The 20,372-nt window shown below is 39.3% G+C and overlaps 1 protein-coding gene across 2 annotated transcripts in view; it reads right to left on the bottom strand.

The window, feature by feature from the left end:
* Positions 1 to 20,372, bottom strand: part of lmbrd1 (LMBR1 domain containing 1) — a 56,777-nt gene that overhangs the window by 16,869 nt on the left and 19,536 nt on the right. For both annotated transcript variants that reach the window (XM_076742820.1, XM_076742821.1), the window contains exons 6-9: positions 18,456 to 18,544; positions 13,886 to 13,959; positions 3,371 to 3,496; positions 3,019 to 3,171 (exon numbers count right to left, since the gene is read on the bottom strand). In XM_076742820.1, the coding sequence (XP_076598935.1) occupies positions 3,019 to 3,171; positions 3,371 to 3,496; positions 13,886 to 13,959; positions 18,456 to 18,544 (442 nt within the window). The remainder of the gene's footprint in view (positions 1 to 3,018; positions 3,172 to 3,370; positions 3,497 to 13,885; positions 13,960 to 18,455; positions 18,545 to 20,372) is intronic.

The raw sequence follows: 20,372 nt of genomic DNA, 5'->3' as shown, positions 1-20,372 counted from the left end.
CAATAAAGGAAAATGTATGGTTTCAAATGCTTCTACTGGGTCAGCAAATATAACCTTTCTGTCATACATTTTGTCAAGGAGAGACCATATGGCTAGGACAGCCACAGTTTGGCACTGTTGCCTAAGGTGACAGGGGGAAGCACTGGCACAGCCCAGACAGAGAAGGGAGGTTGCAACCAGGGAGGCAAAAGGTGGGTGGCAGCCAAAAAGGCAATAAACCCTATCAACTGCTCGCCTTCATGGGGGCCTGAGCAAAAATATCTTTTACCAGCCATAGTGATGAAAACAGCATGCTAGGACCTCTGACATATCCATGCCAATGGCTAGATACGAACAATTATAAGATAAAGTAAAAGATACTATAAAACATAATAATTCAAATTAGCTTCGACAAAACATCCCTTGATGTAATTTCTCCATGATTGTAGCAAAGCATCAATTACAATCAAGACACTGATAATCAACACACTTGTCATTATTGTTTGACATGACAACAATTTCAAAAGTTAGGTGGCCAGACGGAGGAAAAATACAGCCATTCAAAAGTACTGATGAAACTGCCCTTATCTACTAATCCAAGCAACCAAAACTGCCTGAAAAAGCCTTGCCTAACTCTGTGATGCAAACACAATGGATGCCTATTAAAAAGTGAAATAACATATTAAGGATTAATAAAAACTGTTTTTAAATCATACAAAGGTGGGATTTACTTTAGTATCTCAAATGAAAAGGTGGCACAGTAACAATAAATTACATATCTAAACAGCTTGAAAAACTGTTTTTCACCTTTGTTTTATGATCCCATCAAATTAAGTAATTATTTTGTGGGTTCTACGCCCTTTTTTAAGTGTAAATATTTCACATGTTCAGAAAGTCATTTTTGTGAAATACCAGTTGATATAAAAATAAAGACAACATATGTTCAAGAGACAATGGCACAACTGCTCTGGAGAAATCACAATCATTTGGCTTATCACTCCACACCAGTGCCTGAGTATACAGTAAATAAATCTCTCAACTCATTACTGTTTAAATTTGAGTCGGGGGACTGTCATTAGCAGCAACCCCCTTGGTTGACAACAAACTGTTACAGACACTGGTTTAAAATGTTTGCGCATGCCTGCAGTGCAGTAAAATACTAGAAAATGAACAGCAGTGGGAAAGGAAAAGGTGAATGAGTAGAATGATCTTGGAACTTGTGCTGCTATTTCATGTACAAACACACAATAAGGGCATGTCAAGCATGCACGCTATTATGAGCACTATGCACCTAGATGTGCATGTGGGGTGGGTAAAGGGAAATATGAATAGGAAGGTGCACAAATAAAGATTTATCATGTGCCTTTTGAAGTAGAATTCTGAGTAACATTTTCTATTCAGGTGCACATATTCATCATCAACTAGTTGCTTATTAGCATGCACATTAGTAATATATTGGCTCTTTATTATTAAGAACTTAGTAATGTCTTATTCTGCATGACCATATTCCAAAATTATTAGGCCATCAAAGAGAGTTTTCCCTCAATAACCTCCTGATTACTGTGTATTGATAGTAAGGAAGTTGTTTGACATGAATTACAATCTTAATAACCTGTTGTATCCCTAACCTTTAATAACCTTAACCCCCTAACCCCCAGAGTAAGGCATTAATAAGAGCTTTGTAGTGACTAATAAAGAGCCAATATGCTAAGCAACTAGTTAATATGTGTACCTTAATATAAAGTGTGATTACTACTTTACTGGTTATTGTGTTTTCCATGCTAAAGGGTTAGCAAATCAGCATAAACAAAAACATTTTTTAAGTAGTTTTAGGTCGAGGATAATAACTTCCTGACCCACAACCATTACATTTAACAGAGTAATTACAGCCATGATTCTGTTATTCTAAGCTTTATTGGTGGTGACAGGCCCTGGGCTTTTCGCAAATTCAAATTCAGTATTTTTTGGAAATTAAAAATGCAGTGTGGTTTATTCCAAAATGACTACAAAGATGCTAATGATAACAGCTGCTGCACCCTGGTAACAGAGTGCTTTGGGTTGATAAGGATACAATAAGTAGTAAGAATCGGTGAGAATAGGTGGCCTTGGGGGATTTTGGTTGTGATGATCATTTTATTCATGGACCGTGTGAAATGGCTGTGTTCAATGAGTCCTAGTATTTACTTCTTTTTTCTGCAATCTTGATGGTTTAAGCTGCTTAAACTACTGCAGGAAACTGTAAAATGTCAATTTAAGACAGGTCAGTTTTACCAGATTTTAATTTGGTATGGTTATTTTGTGCTGGTGCTGCTTGTCTGTGACTTAGTCACGTTATCCACTCAGGAGTCAGGAGTGCAGAATCACACAGGCTCTCCATGATGCTCATCAGTGCATCATCTCCAGCTGTTTGCTTGGACTTGGTCAGTGACTGCAATGTTTTTAAATCTTAAACCAGTGATGTTATAACCCCCCTCATTTCACAGCCATTTACGCGATATGACTATAAGCACAACAGTATTAAAATTGCATAGATGAGGTCCAGGTATCGGTTGGCTAACCCCCAAAAAAGTAAAATCAAAGAGAACTTTGTGGTGGCTTTGGTTTATCCCTGGGGAACCATGAGATCCTGCCTTAGAAATGTGAGACTCCCTAAGAGACTTCAGAGTAAATTAGGCGAAGAGACTACCCGTGGGAATCGTGTAAAGATGCGGTTGTGTAAAGTAGAACTAAAAGTAAATCTGGAGCAGTCCAGATTAGAACTTGAGCACAAAGAAACAGTTAGGGAGAAACATGTTGAAGCCGGCGAAAATGAGCAAAGGTGCGATACTTAGCCACACAAGTATTTTAAAATAACACAGCAATTAAGTGAAGAAACACCATATTAAACCAATTAAAAAAAGGCATGAACAAAGCATAATAATGATGCTTGTGAATTCAGTCCAATTTAAAGACATTGAAAGGATTTGCCGTTGTATTAAATACAGTCCATGTCAGACATATACCTTACTTCTCTGAATGGGAGCCACAATAAAGACTCACCTTGACAGGCCTGAGAGCACTGCCCACTTTATTGCAGCAGTTCCTCTCTGCAATTTCCAGGTGTCTCCCCCTGCGCCGGAGGACCTGCAGTTTGCCCTCCAACTCCTGCAGGTTGTGCCTGTCCCTTGATGAAAGGGGACGTCCATCATTACACTGTCAAGAAGACCAAGAAACAACGAAATCACGTATCAGTAAATACACACATGCATGCATAGTCACTGCTAACATGGTATGGTTGGAACCTTTATCAGGGTAACTAACTAACTGACTAACTAACTAACTTGTAGATACTTTGCACGGGGTCTTCATATCACATATGTGCAGGTGCTTTGCGTCATTTGGTAAGACCAACCTTGGATTTCAGCTTTTCTATCTGATGCTCAACATCATCAATGTCCTCTGTGTTCTCCAGGCGTTCATATGCCACACTCCGGGTGCCTTTTATCAGATTCAAAGGCAGCACAGACATACCGTATGCCTGAAAGACAGTGCACACATACCATTAGAGACACACATCATTGTCGAGTGGGATGGCACATATGGCACGTGCATCCGCCCACACATACCCACGCCTGCCTGATGACAAACCCATCACAATGTGGAACGCGATCGAAGTCAAATGAGGGTAAGAAAACACACAAAGACACACACACACACACAGAACAAATGATATAGTTCCTGGCCTCCCAGGCTATGTCATTTCTGGTAGAGGAAAAAAGATTAAAATGGTGGAATCTATAATTGTGCTATGGTTTATTGGTGAACTTGCTGCAACCATTTTGTGTGGATATCACTGCCTTATATCACTCTGATGCAATTTACAGCTTAACAGTGCCCCCATGTGACAGCACTATCCTCTATCCAGGATTGGAGGAAATTTTCATAAGTAGAATTTTAGGGAGAGAAATCTGGGTTAGACGAGTGGGCATCAAGGTGCCATCACTGTTGAATAGCATGAATTTAAATGAATAAATATCAACTTTTCTTTTCTGTTAGAGGTGCATACAGTGTATAAATAATAAACAATGATAGGCAGACATGTATAAACACATACACTCATGCATATATATATATATACTGTTACAGCAAAGAGAGACTAGGACAGAGAATATGTGCACAAAATTCTAGACATTTTTATCCATCGGGAGGCTTCAGTTTCCTGAGAGGATGCTTGAGCTTTAATTAAAAAATGAGGGAATACTACCAGGAAGCAGACCAATCAATACAAATGAAAATAACAGCAACAGGCCAATGCTTTCTTGTTCTCCCTGCACCGCCTCACTCTAAACAACTTGGAGGAGTGCTGTTTTATGGGTTCAGAATAAAACAAAGGGGCCTATTGTGCAAAGACACTTTCAGCCCTATCGAAAGATGCTGCCCTCTTTCTTCTATTTTTCAAGTGGGGAAAGATCAGAGCCTATATTTTTCTAAAACAACTTTTACTAGTTTCTGAGTGTTAGGTAGCGTTAAGAGAGTCGCATGGGATACTAAGTCGGGCTGGACTATTATTAGTCTCTGCTGTGGATCTCTGCTACGGGCGAATGTCGCCTCCTGCAATGAATCATGGAGCTCTTAAGGCCGGAGCATGTCCCGAATATCAAACACACTCATAAAAGGAAAACCTGTCCCAGATCCCAAGAGAAACATTTCCCTTCCCCTGAAATCTGCAACTACATGGGAGACATATAAAAAGGAAAAAAAAAACACAGGTGTAACTCTGCTGGAGTGCACATTTTCAGTTCACAAATAATCATACGTACTCATTAAAGCTATTTTAAAACCCAGTGTGGTCAATAATGACCAGAAATAGATTGGATCAGGGTGGATGGAGTCTGTATGTGTGTGTCTATGTGTGTGCTGGTTGAGGGGGGGAGTTACTGGCTGAAATCATTCAGAGTCATGTGACTGCTGAGTAGAAAGAGGGAGAAACTGGTGGACATGGGTCTTCTACACAAGCGCCCTCTTTGTTGCTCGTTCTACATGTGATGGTGGCATTGAAAGCGAAGAGGGAGAGGAGGCTCCCGTGACATCTTCAATACCTTTTGATAAAGAGGTCAGTCCAGTATAATGTTGCTAGTTAGAACCACTCAGTGTCCAAGCTGGCTTTTAGATAATTCCACTAATGTGAAATAACCACGTTTGTGCATTCAAAGACAGAAAACTTAACACATATTCATTACCATAAATCCTGCAAGTTTGGCATTACTGCTATACTGGTTTCCCTAATTAAATTTGATTGATGGGACAATTTAGCTGGTTGGAGTATTAAGCAAGACAAGCTCCACAAACCTGATTGAGAACAGTCTTGTAAGAGTCCACGTGAGAGGGTTATTAGAGGTTGTAAGGGTCATGAAATCACACTTTTTCCACTAACAAATTCTGTGTTATGTTATGATTAGGTTGGGATTTAAAGAGCCTGTACACAGATTGTACTAACTGACAATCATGAACTATCTGACAGTTGAATGGATGATCATCAGTTGTTTAAACCCTGCCAATTTTAAGCCATTCTTTCAGGCAGAGGAACAAACTGTTACAATAAATGATCTAAAAATTCACATCAGTCTGCGGTCGTATTTCACAAGCAATTTCCTACATGCATGAGGAACTAAAATGGAATAGAAAATAGCCTCCGGTGCATTTTCTGTATGTTGGTAAATTTGCATATTTGAAGAAAAATTTCCCAAACACCAGATGCCCCCGCTCAGCTCTGCCTGGTTAGTTATTTCCCATGTCACATTTTGGGACATTCTGGACGACCATCTAGGCTGGAAAACATGATGAATGTGATATTACTGAGCATAAGTCATGCTTCATGAGTTCCTTTAGTTAATTAAATCAGTCATGACACACACACTGTACAGTCTCAGCCATCTCAACATGGCGATTGCACTGAAAATCATCCCTCTCCTTCATGGTCAAGCTCATTGAATCTTTGGCAAATGAGACACACTGTTTCCTGAGTGCTTCACAGCCTATTATGGATTCATTTGCTTCTGGTCTCACAAAGGTTGGAACCTAACTTCAAAATATTGACTGTATGTCTCCAAGTTTACAGCGAAGTGCGAGGTGCTGGATAAAAACAAGACAGGAGCAGGTGCCAAAATTGGAGAGTGTTTGGGATCACTAAGAACACTGAGGGGCTAGGTGTGTGACTGCCTGCTTGTTAAAACCTTTCTGTTGCTAGACCTACTTCACTGTCCTCTTGGTGGCAAGCTGAAATGAGGAATTCTTCCAAAGCAGCCAGCCATGATTGTCAAAGGCTAAATCCACACTAATAGGTTTTCATTTTAAAACAGCCTTTTAAAATGAAAACACCATCTGCAAGTAATCATTATCTGAATAATCTAGTCTAATCTAGATGAACACGCCTGGAAACACATATCACATGACCAGATCATGTACACTGGGCCCTGCACGTAACATATTTGGTGTTTGCCTCCTTCACATTCAGGCAGTAGCAGCATGATAAAATACAGAATTTAAGTGTACAACAGCTACTAGCATAGTCAACAAGGTCAGAAATGCCTGTAATTTGTTTCTCATGTTGAATTAACCGCTGGTAGTCAAGGCTCATACATTTGCGAAACAGGCTGACGTCGTTTGATTTCTTCTGGGTAGAGGCACGACGAATCAGGGAAGGACGTGTTGTGACTGACTGAACGTGTGTCCACGTTATTATTTCAGAAGTCTCAGTTTCCACTCACCCAGAATACAATGCAATGGCAGAGTTTTCCAACTAAAACAGGGTTGACAGCTCTTCCAAAAGTCTCTGTGATGCTGGAGTAGTGTGGACGTTAAGTGTAAACACAGCAAAAGCTATGCATTTTAAAATGAAAATTTATTAGTGTGGATGTAGCCAAAGTCACAGCAAAGCAAGGAAAAAAAACACAAACCATGGACCATCCAAATAGATGGATGCTCCACTAATTCAACAGTTGATTGGCAGTTTGGCATTGCAGCCTAATATTAAGTCCTCTTTGTTCTATCCTCAGAAATCAGCTGTTTTATAATTATTTTATATTATTTTAGATTTGGGTTTTTTCTTTTGTCAAACTGAAGAAACTTCACATTTTTTGAGAAAGGAAAATGTCCAGATGGCTGACATTCAAGAGATCCACCGAAGTAATAAGGGTCATTTAAAATGAAAAAGGGACTGGGTTGGTCAGGTATTTCATCCCTCTTTACATGCCGGAGTAGAGGGGTCGCCTTCTTGATTCTGGAGGCCTTGGCTGTTATTATAATAGAGGTCAGTACTGACAAAGTGGTATGATTGAGGGGCCAGGCTAGGGTGACACACTTGTATTTAAATATTTAAGTATGATTTAAATACATTTAAATATTACGTTTGGGCAAATCACAAATTGACACACACACATGCTGCAGGGCTTTACTGAGCTCCTGTACATACCAGGGCTCCAGAAAAATTCCATATCCATGAGATACAAGGTGGATTTTTATCCTGTATTCCACAAACTAACCTTGAGAATTAATTTGTTTCCACACAGACTGATCTGCTGCTCCATTGTTAACATCCATATTTGACCATACACCCATAGTTCAGTTCAGGTGTAGCAAAGAGTAGTGCCTACAGTGGTGGTTTTTAAGTAATTTTCATTCAATACTTCACAAAATGGTTAAAATAATGCATTGCTTAAAGTGACATCTCAGATGCTTCTCGCAGGTTGCGTAAAAAGGCTGCTACGGCTATAATCTATGCAATTAACAATGATAATACAGAGAGTTGTTGTTAACCTTTAGACACTTTAAACAAAGACTTCTTTCTTTCTCAAAGACTGAGAAATGTCTATATCAAACATCAGTTGTATGAATTTATCTACGAGCCAAGCAAATATCAGACTAATTTTGGGAAAAGCCTGTCCAAGTCATTACAGTTGAATTGGGTATTATAGTGAAGACATTAAAAGATCATTTCAAGTGTTTTATTAAAGTGTGTTAACTCAAATTTGAGTCAAACTATCAACATGATTTCCTCCCTCGAGCATTGTAGAAACAGACAGACAAATGCAACAAACCTACTGTGCAAGAACGCAGTGCAGTGCAATAATCAGCAAGATACAGCGGTTAATACAATACAATGGCCCTGACAGCCTGACTTTTAGAAATTTTGTCAGAGCCATCGACCTTACCCCTTATTCATACATTGTCTGCCTCTTTTGAATGTTGGTTTCATCCTCAACATATTGAAACAGGGCAGACCAGCAGATGATTGCTTGGCATAGACTGAAAACTTAGAGCAAAGCCTTTGGCTAGAAGGTGAGAACATATTCTTCTGGACTGTCATCACAGTCGACAAAAAAGCCCTTTTCACATCAGACATTTTGACTTGTCAAAGCAGGAAAAGCAGAGGTGCAAATAATAAGGTTAACAATGACTCCATTCCATTAAGTGTCCACGTAAGCCATGTCAGTGAGCGAGCATGTACAATATCAGACGCCGGGAACTGGCTCACCAGACGGAATACAGTCACCATTAATGTTAATGGTTCATTCCAATTTATGGGCATAAACTAAAATCTGCTAAGCCTGTGGTCAAGACTGTGAGCAAATGGACCAATGAGGCACACACACACACACACACACACACACACACACACACACACACACACACACGCACACACACTGACCCCCCATCTGCACTCGGGATTTGTGAAGAGGATGTGTGTTAGGTCTTTCAGAGACAGAAGATGAGGAAGGCACCAAGCCCAGATGATGTGTCACCCTCGTGTCTGAAAGCTTGTGCTGACCAGCTGGCCCCTATCTTCACACAAATCTTCAACAGATCACTGGAGCTGTGTGAAGTCCCCTCCTGCTTTTAACACTCAACCATCATCACCTTCTATCTCAGGACTCAGTGACTACAAGCCTGTCGCTCTGACAATTGTGGTCATGAATTCCTTTGAGAGACTGGTGTTGGATCACCTAAAGGACATCACTGGTGCCCTGAAGTTTGCCTACCGGGTTGGGGTGGGTGGTATACCGGTTTTGTCACCTTCATTTTCACCTTGGATTTTGCATTACCATCATTACCGTTACAAAATGTTTTAGCATATTAAAAATAATGTGCTTTACTGTGGGACAAGTAGGTAGAGGGTTACGCATGTACTCATAGAACTGCAGCTACATTCGCTAACTACTATTTTGCTTGTCACCGCCCACTCGGGTAACACAAAAATATGAAAGTAAAATTACAAGCAGCGCACACCAATTTCTCTGTTCTCGGCTGCAAGAACAAACACAGTCTTTATCTACTCCCACCATCTGAGGAAGTGAAGACTCAGTGGATTAACTTGGTGGAAATGTCCCCACAACAACAACTGGAAAACCTTTAGGCTATATGTGCGTGCTAATCATGTTACTTCGGACTACTTTGAGGGCCAATATGAAGCGGAATTCACTTCAAGGCTGAAGCTCAAGGAGGGATCTATACCTTGCCGTTTTTATGTTGCTCTACAACAAATAACATTGTATGTGTTCACATTTGCCAATCAAGCCGATTCTGATGCCTATTAACTGTGTTATTCCTGTTTTGCCGTGAAAAGGGTTTACTTGTTTTCGGTCGTAACTTATGCCATAACATTTTATAGACTCATTCTGATTGGCACAAAGTTTCGACCAAACCTCTGTAGCTGTGTCTTGCCCTGCCAAGCAGCTTTTCAATAGTCTAGTGTCTATCTTTTCAAATTTAACCTGAGGGATATGTTGATTGAATTTTTCTTATATGCCTCTCTGTGTGACTCAGTTCTCAGAAAGGCCTTCAAGTTTTTTGTAGCTGCAGCGGTAACCAATTTTGTCATTGAGAGATTAGGTGTGTACCTTTGCTGAAAGGTATTAAGGCTGGTTACCAAAAATAAAAAATGCCCCTATATGCTGATGACATCATAATTTTTTCTGAAAACCTTTGGTATCAACTGACTGAGTGTTAATAAATCCCTGCGGTCCAAGTCAGTTTTAGTCATACAACCCAGAATCACAAGTCACAATTTGCCTCAAGGAGCTTTTATGTTACAACATTAATTTGCCCTACATTTATCTTTGTTTCATTAAAAAAAGTCTCCTTGTACATCGTTGATAAGATAATGCAAGATATAATAGTTAGTAGGCTTTAGGAAAGCTCTGACTAATGATTGGTGAAATTCTGTTTTTTAATACTGGCCTGCCATATGATTGGACATCAATAACCTAAATGAAAAAACATCAAACTGTATGACTGAGTATCCTGACTACATTTTCCTGCAGCTGCGCAACAAAGCTCAGCTTCTTATGTGTTTTGATTTGTCTAGGGATTGCTGGATCTTGCAGACAGTCATTTGCTGTTATCAAGTTTCGAAACGATAGCTTATAGTAGGGCCGGGTGGTCTGGCAAGAAATATGATCGCAATACTTTTTTCCATATTAATCAATACTACTATTTCTCACAATATATAATTTGAAAATGCTGCCACTTTGAAGAGTATCCTGATAATTCTCCAGACCATCCATCATTTGCCCTATATGTTGACCATTTAGCACATTACTTTTAATGCTTAATATAAATTTTATATGGGGCCTATAGAGTCTAAATGGTGCTCTATGAATCATATTTTTTGTGTGCAAATGAAACATTTAAAATGGTCCTTTAAAAGAACAGCAATTTTCCCCCATTTTCTAGTAAAAGAAATCTAACTAGCAGCCCTTTATGAGCGCATTTCATGGTTAGGCTTCCCAGGCTTTAACTCTTTTGGGTTCTAAAGAAATTGCACAAAGTTCGACCTGTCACCTCCTCTTTAATCACAGTAATTGCAGTAAACCTACTCTAAGGTTAAAAGGCTATTATAGTGGTGTCCTAATCAGGAGGTCATTTCCTATGGTAATGTTAGATTTTTTAAAAAAAAAGAAATATTTCAAAATGTGTATTTTTCCAACCTCAGTGAATGAGCTCAGAGTTACTCACCAGTGCCCTCAAAATACTTTTTCACCTTCACACACTAATCCTCACAGTTACAGCTGTAGATGTACTATGCTTGATAAGCCTACGTCAGGAACTGCTGCTATATCGGGTATCATCAACTGAGGTCTTTTAACTTGCTGAATATACATGTCATTAGAAAGACAACTTAGTGTTCATTATATGGAGTTCCTCCCTTTTAGACAATAGTATTTTACATTTTTAAAGCATTACATACACTTAAGACTAAACAATTGTACTGCAATGAATCTTACATGCCGTGATTTATTTAAAATCCAATTACAGAGTTCTTAACTTCAAAAAGTATAAGGATGGGTAAAAAGTATAAATTATATATGGCAAATTTAAATGTGAAATATAGAAATCAAACTAACATCAAAGGATTGGATAATTCTAAAGTAAGCAGTGACACCCCTCTGATTCACTCGGAGACCACATCTTCCCAAGTCAATCTCAGGGCCTTTAATCTTCACATTAATCTTCCTAACTTTAGTTCAGCATCAGCATCTTATGGCTGGCAATTTAAGAGCAAGAGAAAGGTAGGTCCACAGGAGACAGAGCCATGAGAATCATAAGTCAATCTGCTAGCCAAGCTTTTAAATGAAGCCAAAGGACATCATATGATGCATGAGCTTTGAGATCGGCCTGATCCTTCTCATGTCAATACCGCTGGGTACAATCAGACAGAGTGGGAGGTAACATAGAAGGAATATGCATATGCATATATTCCAGCTAATGTGGAAGAAATTGATCATAGTTGTTGATTTGCATTATAGAGTAAGGTCCACAACATCCTGACATCTCAAATTCACTACAAAGCTAGTTAGTTATTTGAAATTAACTTGCTGAGTTATAGACAGATACAGTACATATACAATTCATGTATACTTTAATTCACTTTACTTTTTTGAGAATGCAGGTATGAAAGTACACAGATTTAAATAGCTGACATTAGAGCAAGTGACTACCATGATGAGTACACGTTAGGACGTTAGTAACATACAGTGGAAAAATAAATAAATATATCTGAACTCAGATTGAGCTTTATTTGATATACTGTAGTTACAGGACTGTCACTGAACCAGAACAACTTAAAAGACGACATGCTAACTATTAGTTGCAAATTTATTGATTATTGTATGTTTTACCAATCTAAGCATTTTGCATATAAGCTGTGAAAAGCATCAGTTTAGTTCAGCAGAATGACACCAAACCTAGTCAAACCAGGGGACACTATTTGCTTATGGAGGATGCCTCTGTTAAAATAAATTTCAATACACCAGAGAGAGTGCAAAAAGGGACCAAAAATGCAGTAAAAGCTACAACTGGCTTCACTTTGTATTCATTTTAAGTGCACTAGGCTGCAGTGTAATACACTGTTTACATCACAGAGATGTTTGCATTAAGGGTAGATGGCGGCTTCTGCACAAAGAGTGGTGATAAATTAGCACAGGAGTCATGGACAATATTTCCGCTGCTTATGTAACCCGTCACTTAGATTCCATTAACTTAATCAGGCTTAATAGTAACATACACATAGTAAAGAATGATAAATCACACATCTCTTTGGAAATATGGGAGAGGAGTTTTGCCACTTGTAGACAGAGGGAACGGGAGAGCAAATAAAGTAGGCGAACGGATAAAAAGTGCGCAAGAAAGAGCTTCTGCATTTGTGACTCTGAGAATAAAAGAGGGCGGGACAGCTGCTGTTGTTGCCTGAAGGCCTGATTTCTTTGACTGACTTCATCAAAACAAGGAATATCAAAAACAAAGACACACTGGGAGATTTGATTTCCACAGGGCATTCAACAGCAACATGGGGTCAGAGAAATTCTGAGGACATTTCCATCCTCAAAATGTACTAGGTAATTATCCACTCTTTACAGAACTGAAGTGAGAGAACAGTGGATAAAATTTCAACTGAGACGAATTACATGTCCTTAAGGGAGACTGGTTCTGCAATTTACTTGACTAGGTTGTGTATTATTCATTAAGAGCTCCACATTCAATTGTTGTGTAATTTGTCAAATAGGACTCTTTGAGCTTAACAGAAACTGGATAGATTGGGGTTGGCTGTCACTTTTACTCTCAGTCCCTGGGTTGATACCCGAGTAGGTTTTTTTTTTTTTCCTGCCTGTATTTTTCCCCAGTAGGCACTATTCTGTGTTACTCCCACCCTGACACCAGCACCAGCACCTCCAGGGAATATTCACAGTCTAGTTACCAAGATAACGGCGATGAAAAATGGACAGCATTAACAAGTGTTACAGCACAGTCAATTTTTCTGATCAAGGAAAAATTGAAAAACTGCAGAATGCTGAGGGAATCAAAATATAGGCATATATTAATGGACACTGAGGTAGATCTATATATATAAAAATAGGCAGCAGATAAGTGGTTGATAAGTCAGTGAGGGGTGCACATACATCATGCAAAAGTCTCGGGTGAGAGACAGCAGCCTGAGCAATTTGAGCAATTGAATGCCAGAGCTCTAAAATCACAAGGCATTACTAATACTGAAAGGGCACTCCATCACTACAGGTACATCTCAGCCAAGAGGATGGGAAACCATTTGTACACACACACACAAAAAACTTCAAGAAACTGCTCTGCATGTCAAATAATATTTTACAAAAACATGTATTATCAGCCATGACATACTCAGTGAAAAGTCTTGTTGGGTAAATCAGACAAGGGAGATTATTCTATTTTGTCTTCCTTCATACCTCAAAACATTTCCACCATGTCAGATGTCTCATAGGCACAGGTTCTATTGAGCTACAGGGCTAGCTACGTTTGGAAATCACCCCATTGGATGATTTGCCTTAATTGCCGTACAGATAGAGCTCCACTGAACACATGAAACAACCTCAACCACTAGTCTCAAGTCCCAACTCACCGTGTACGTGATCACTGCCAGCATGCCAATCAAGGTCAAGGAGCTGATGGAGAAGGACAGAGCAGGTAGACCATCTGCAAGTGAAACGACAGGGAACATATTAATGATTTGACCTGGACTTTTGACAAAGAAATACCAGTGGACTCTTTGCCACATAAGCCAACTATCAGAGCCCACTTTCTTTGTTGCACTTTGATGGTATTTCATATTTGATATGTTTCCAGCATTCAAACCACAGAACGGCAACTGTACAAACTGAGAAACACTGTATCTAAATGCCTTAAACATTCTAAAGATGCTTCTATAATTTTCACAATCCTGTAGAAAATATAATGGAAAAAGAAAATCTCATAAAGACTGCTTGACATAATGTAGTTTGCTCGATGCGTGGAAGCATAAAAATGCCTAGAGAAGTCTTTCCTTAATAGAAAGACTGCATTACAAAATTGGGAATGGATCTGGAAAAAAAAGTGGAAACTAACCAGGTAAGAGGGGCGTGCAAAGACGATTTTGAGGAATCGTGAAAAATGCAGTATTTTCAAGCTTTTTGGTTCATCTTTTTTTTTTTTTTTATCTTTTGTGAGTCTCCCAACCTTAAGAACCTGTAATGCATTTTGCTTGTTTAAAATAAACCATTAAAATACCATAAAACCTCTGCAAACACAGTAACAATATGGCCAGATACCATGAAGGCAAAACGAGATCACACACCAAGAACGCAGGCGATGTTGAACTACAAGGATGTTTCTCTGTGCTAATGTTCTTAAAGGGACAATTCGGACCTCTCGTTTCCTTGAGGGCGCTTGGAAAGAATGTTATTCACAAGGACAGTGCGTCACGTTGGTAGTCTGACATCTGCCTCTAATAAATGCACTGCAGCAAAGTCTTCCTCTGGAAAGACACATCTGGTCACCATTTTATGTCATCGTTGTCATTTCATACACACATCACGATCAGTTTTTAAACAGCTGGATCTTTCAATGTATGTAGGTTGAGTTGATGTGTGTCACCTTTGATTGAGGCAGAGAGGGGACCACCCATCAGGCAAGGGCAACAGTAGGTGTCACACCAGCTGTCAGAGCTAGAGTTAGAAGACAGGGATTGATGAAGAGACTGATTGCCTCTCTCCCCTGTCAAGATCCCACCTGTTATAGGGTTCCACGTAAAAACCTACACAGTTGTCCCTTTATAGATATCCCGCATCTTCTCAGGAGCGACTTCATGGTGCCCAGCCCACCTGTCAGCTTGGCCATAGGTGGCCCTCTGCTTGCCTTTCTCCTTGACAGTGGCATTTGATTGGGAATATTAAGTCAGCATTCAGGGCATGTATAATTTGGCCTGTTTATAACATTTATCACTTTCTTTTAGAGGCATTTCACAAGCAGCAGGACAAAGGGGTGGAAAATGGAGATAAATTTATATGCCTGCTCCCTATTGTATTGTATGCAAAAAGAAAACTTTGAAGTCTGACAGCTGGGCTGAACATTAACATTTGAATACATGTTTCCTATTCCCGAGTGTTTCATTGCGATTTTGCTGCCTTTGTTTAGTGGTGAGCTTGGTAAAATAGACAATAGCTCCATGTTCTGCATGGAGAACATTCTGTTCATGAACTCTACACAAAGCAAAGGATAGATGTTTGCTGCCACTCTTCTTGGTTTCTTGAGCAGATTTTCCGGGGATTAAACAGAGGGAATATTGTCTATTATCAGTGGTGCTTCCACATCTGTACGGCTTCGATTCCAACAGCAATGGAATGAGGTAGCTCTTATCTCAGCCTGCATATAGCCCTTCAGGCTTGTGTGCATGCATGAGACTTGTACAGAGAGGTATTTATTAAGGAGCTCCTTTAGCCCAAGCACCCTACTTCTGTGGAATGACAGAATCATCAAAAGCGAGTAGGAAGCAGCTGTATGCTCAAGGGATGGGATATAGTATAGTGTTTGGTGGCAACAATAACCACATACTGTCATGCAACAGCATGTGGAGGCTTATGGCAAAGCTGGCAAAGTTACCACATACAGTCACAGTTTTTTTTTTTTCTCTTTGTATGGGTAAAGCTGAAAAAGTCATATGATCTAAGAAATGGGAAGAGATAGTAGTGTGTGTTTAAGGACATATTTTAGGCATAATGTAGCTTTAAAGGATACCATGTTAATATAGATGAAGTACTGCAAACTTGTGGGATGGCACAAAACCTTCACTTCAGCTCCTTTACCATGAATCCGTCTCAAATGCATTTAAAAAATAATAGCTTCTATTTTTACCCATGCCATTTTATAATTCAGCAAGCAAAGCAAAACCTTTGACATTGTACTCTGTGTGTACAGAAATTAGTACCTACAGAAAAATTAAAGTTTAATTAAACTAAAACTATACAAGACCCTGAATGCAAAAATGACTGCATGTGCCGTTTTTCGTTTCCTTTAGGAAAAGAAGGCTTTCTGAAGGCATATCAGAGTAAAAAACTCACTCAAAGCACATTCAAAACTTAAAAAATGCATAGTTCTGCAAATGTATTTATATACTATGAGTGGTGTCTCATTTATGACTGGAGTTACAGCTCATTACAATGAAATGTTTCAACCCCATTCTCTCAGAGTGGATTACTGATGGGTCTAAAAGCACAAAATCTGATTTTATACAAATGCTGTCTGGTCTGGAAACTTTGAAACCAGATACAGACGTTAGTCAGGGTTGCATTAGCATGAGTGTTCTATGACATACTGTGTATTTATTTGCACAATGCAAATACAGCAAAATGTAAAAGAGAGAGAGAGAGAGCAACAAATAGTAGTTTAAGGCAATTAAATGCAAGAAAGACAAAATCCTTCTGGATTTACTGGACTCTTCTGGAGGCCTTAGGTGGTGCACTTTCCAGGACCCCACCCAGACACTCAGAGAAGGCTGGGTAGTTGGAACTCTGAATTGGAAGAATTAAAAGTCTAGTGAATATCTCTTCTACTTTTAGACTCTCACAATTAAATTATTGCGGCGTGATAATGTGCTCAAAACTAAGCTCAAAATTGCTATTGTTTAGATTTGCTCATGTACCTAGCAAATACACATGTATGTGTATGTCAGGGTCAGTATGAGTTCATTTGTTCTTTTCTCACTGATAATGGGGATAGGCAGGAAGAGTATCTACATATTTTGCCCAAGTACACTTCCTCCTTAAAGCTGGACTCCCATCCCCTCCACTCTTCCTTCAGGCATGGCCATAAGTACAAGAGTGTACTGTATGGTCTTGAATACCAACATTAATAGCTGCTGATGTGAAGCACATTCAGGTACCATTGGAAGATTGGAACATATGTAATGTTGGAGCCATTAAAGATATAGTAGCCTTAATGAACAGTCGTTGCGAAGCAGTCTGCAGGGTTATGTGGCAAAAGTGCCTTTCCTTTACACAATTAACCTCCCATCTGGAGAGAGAGGAGATGGGGAATTAGAAAAGGGATGATCCTCGCACTTCCTCCTCATCAGTCGAGCAGTTTCCCCCTGTGCCAAGGAAGGAAGGTTAGGGGGAGCATGTAGGGGTCTACTATTGTGAAGAGAGGCAGATGGTTCAACTTCCTCCTTGATCCCCGGATGGCAAAAGGCCAGAGGACTGTTAGGAGTCCACATTTGGCAATGGTCCTTCATTAGCATGAGCACAAGCACTGGAAAAGCTCCGTTCAAGTGAAGATGCCCAAGGAGGGTGTCTCCACAGTGTTGGGATCAATACCAGCTTATTGTAACTGATAAATTCCATTTCTTAGTGTGCACTGATACGTAAGCTATAAAGTTTCTGAACTATTGGTGGACACATTTATTGAGACTTTACTGAGGACTTTCTGGACAAGTGAATGGAGGCAGTGAATCCACAATAAGGACTTGGACAATAACATCTGTAAATATCACATTAATGTAATTTCCTGTCCGTCTAAACACTTTATATGACTTTGTTACAGAGGTTGGTCCACGAGGACTCATCACATTGCCCCACTACAACTTTTGACCTACCAAATCAAGGAAGATGCAGCCTGAAATACAACCCTGATTTCAAAAAAGTTGAGATGCTGTGCAAAATTTCACACAAACAGTATGCAATCGTTTCAAAACAAACTGTTTACCGACAATGGTTTTATGGAGTGCCCCCTGCTCTCCAGTTAGCCGAAACAAACCTGTTGACCAGGGCTTCTCAGAGTCTGGACCTCAGCAAGTTAATCGGGACCCAGTCAATATCGTCAACTGGAGGCCAGTCAAAGCTTCCCATCCAGTCCACAGAATACCAATGAATTCAGAAAATGCGCACATCTAACTTTACTCATCAGTAGAAGAGGCCCAGTGCGTCCTGAGAGTGATCATTGATTAGCTTGGCAATGAGCCAAGAAGTCTCTAATTCATTAGAGATTCATTAATTATCAATTTTGTTTGGTTTCGTATTTTGTTTGTAAGAAAGTGAAAATATTACAAAACAAAAAAAATGTCGTGGCAATGCTGACTGCTGGAGAGATTGTCGTGTGTTGTTGCTGCCGAGTTCACACATAAGTTACACTGGAGTATCATCTAAAGAGGGTGTACTTACGACTACTCCCAAGCTCCTCAAACAGGTACTGCACTTTCTCCCATTGAGTGGAACTCTGACCAGGAGGGGCCTCAAGTGGAACAAAGGCTCTGAAAACAATGACACAATAATTTAGTAGAAGTCAGGAAAAATGCTACTTGTTCGCTGTCACTGTCCACAGTGCTCAATATGCTGAAGTTTAGTCACTGTACTGGCAGTGATGGTTTCAGCAATTGGTGTAAAGGAAAAATCATTCCACCGCAGCCGAACATTTAAAGCTACTCGTGTTATTGCTGTTGCTGAAAGATGGCAAAAGAGCCGGAGAAGAGACAGAAAGTTAGACTGCTGCTAGCTTTGCTGGAACTTACATTTACTTCTCACATTTCATTATGATTGTACTTTTGATGGTCATGTAACAAACACATTTGATTGATTGAAAACAGTGACAACACGGTTTATTTAAAAAAAAAAAAAAAAAAAAGGAACAACTCTATTTAAACAAAATATGTTGTCAAAAAGCTGCTTCCAGTCTGACATTGATATCCCACTAAACTGAGCTTTTATGTCCTATATCAGGTAATGCTCAGACAGAAATAGAAAACAAAGCTGTTACAGTATGTTCTCCACTCCAAGCTCCATAGTAAATATCTGTTTTCTTATTTATCTGCATTACTATAAAACTGGACCAGTGCTTCTCACCATTCTCTCTCACATATATATATATATATATACTTACATACATACATACATACATACATACATACATACATACATACATACATATGTATGTATGTATGTATGTATGTATGTATACAATGTAACTTTTGCTTGAAAAAGGGATTAATTGCTATTCTTAACACAATGAACAGTCCTCTAAGCTCTGCATCCCCTCCTACCCTTTTCAATTTATTTTGGGAAGGAGCACACAATAAAAACATAAGCTGCATAAAATCTTGCATTTTATAGCCTTTCACATTTAGTGCTGTTATCCATGACTGTCACGGCCTGCTGAGTGACATCAGCACTTCTTTGCACAAGGTTTTTGATATTTGTGCCCCATGAAGTTAAAAGATCATCCTCTCATCAACCAGGTGTTAGACCTATAAACATGTGTTTCCTTGAAGAGGTAGATGTTGAACATATTAAGTACCCTCACATCCTGTTAGCTCCTAATTATATTAAGCGATAAGTGTAATTACTTTTAGCCACTGAGAGCCATCACTCATATAGACAGGCCTATAGAATTTCCAAGGTTCCCTTTTAATCTAAAGTTCTGCAGGGTGTAGAGATATCCAAGTTGTAGCTAAACAGCTCCTCAATGTTGTTTGGAAAAAATTAAAAACATCTCTTGACAGCCCAACTGAAACTTCTTATGACTTCCATCATATCTTTATGCAAGCTAAAGCGAGGAAAAGACCAAGAGTATTGGGGCTCAATTTAAGTGCAGACTCTGATTAGATGAATCATGAAATCCTTGTTGACAGACAGAAACAGGACAGAATCCTTCTTAGTATTTAGAATCTAAAAAAAAAAAAAAAAGCTAATGAAATATGGTGCTCTGTGAATCTAAATGATTCTTTAAGGAAGTTAAAAAACAGTTACTCCAAAAAAAAAAAAAAAAAAAAAACCTCACCAGGGGAGGTGAAAGATATCACATCAGCATCTCAGAGATTTGCCTTTGCTGCATATGCAAAAGAAAAATTGAATTTCAGGTCTCAAAACGCCTCATCTGCCCCTCCACCGTGTGGATATCCCCCAGGGTCCACACGTTCACTTAATCTTTTTCATGTGCTTCCCTTCAGTCATGTTATGTGTCATTTTTCATTTTAGGAAAAAACACCTCATCAAAGTGACCTTCACCCTTGTCCAACTGATGTGTCTGCAGTAAGGATGGGCCTTTATCCAACTTGACTCTAAAAAGGTATTTTCTTCAAATTA

This window comes from Chaetodon auriga, chromosome 11, assembly GCF_051107435.1.
Source record: "Chaetodon auriga isolate fChaAug3 chromosome 11, fChaAug3.hap1, whole genome shotgun sequence".
Taxonomy (NCBI): Eukaryota; Metazoa; Chordata; class Actinopteri; order Chaetodontiformes; family Chaetodontidae; genus Chaetodon; species Chaetodon auriga.
This window is presented reverse-complemented; position numbering and strand designations above follow the sequence as displayed.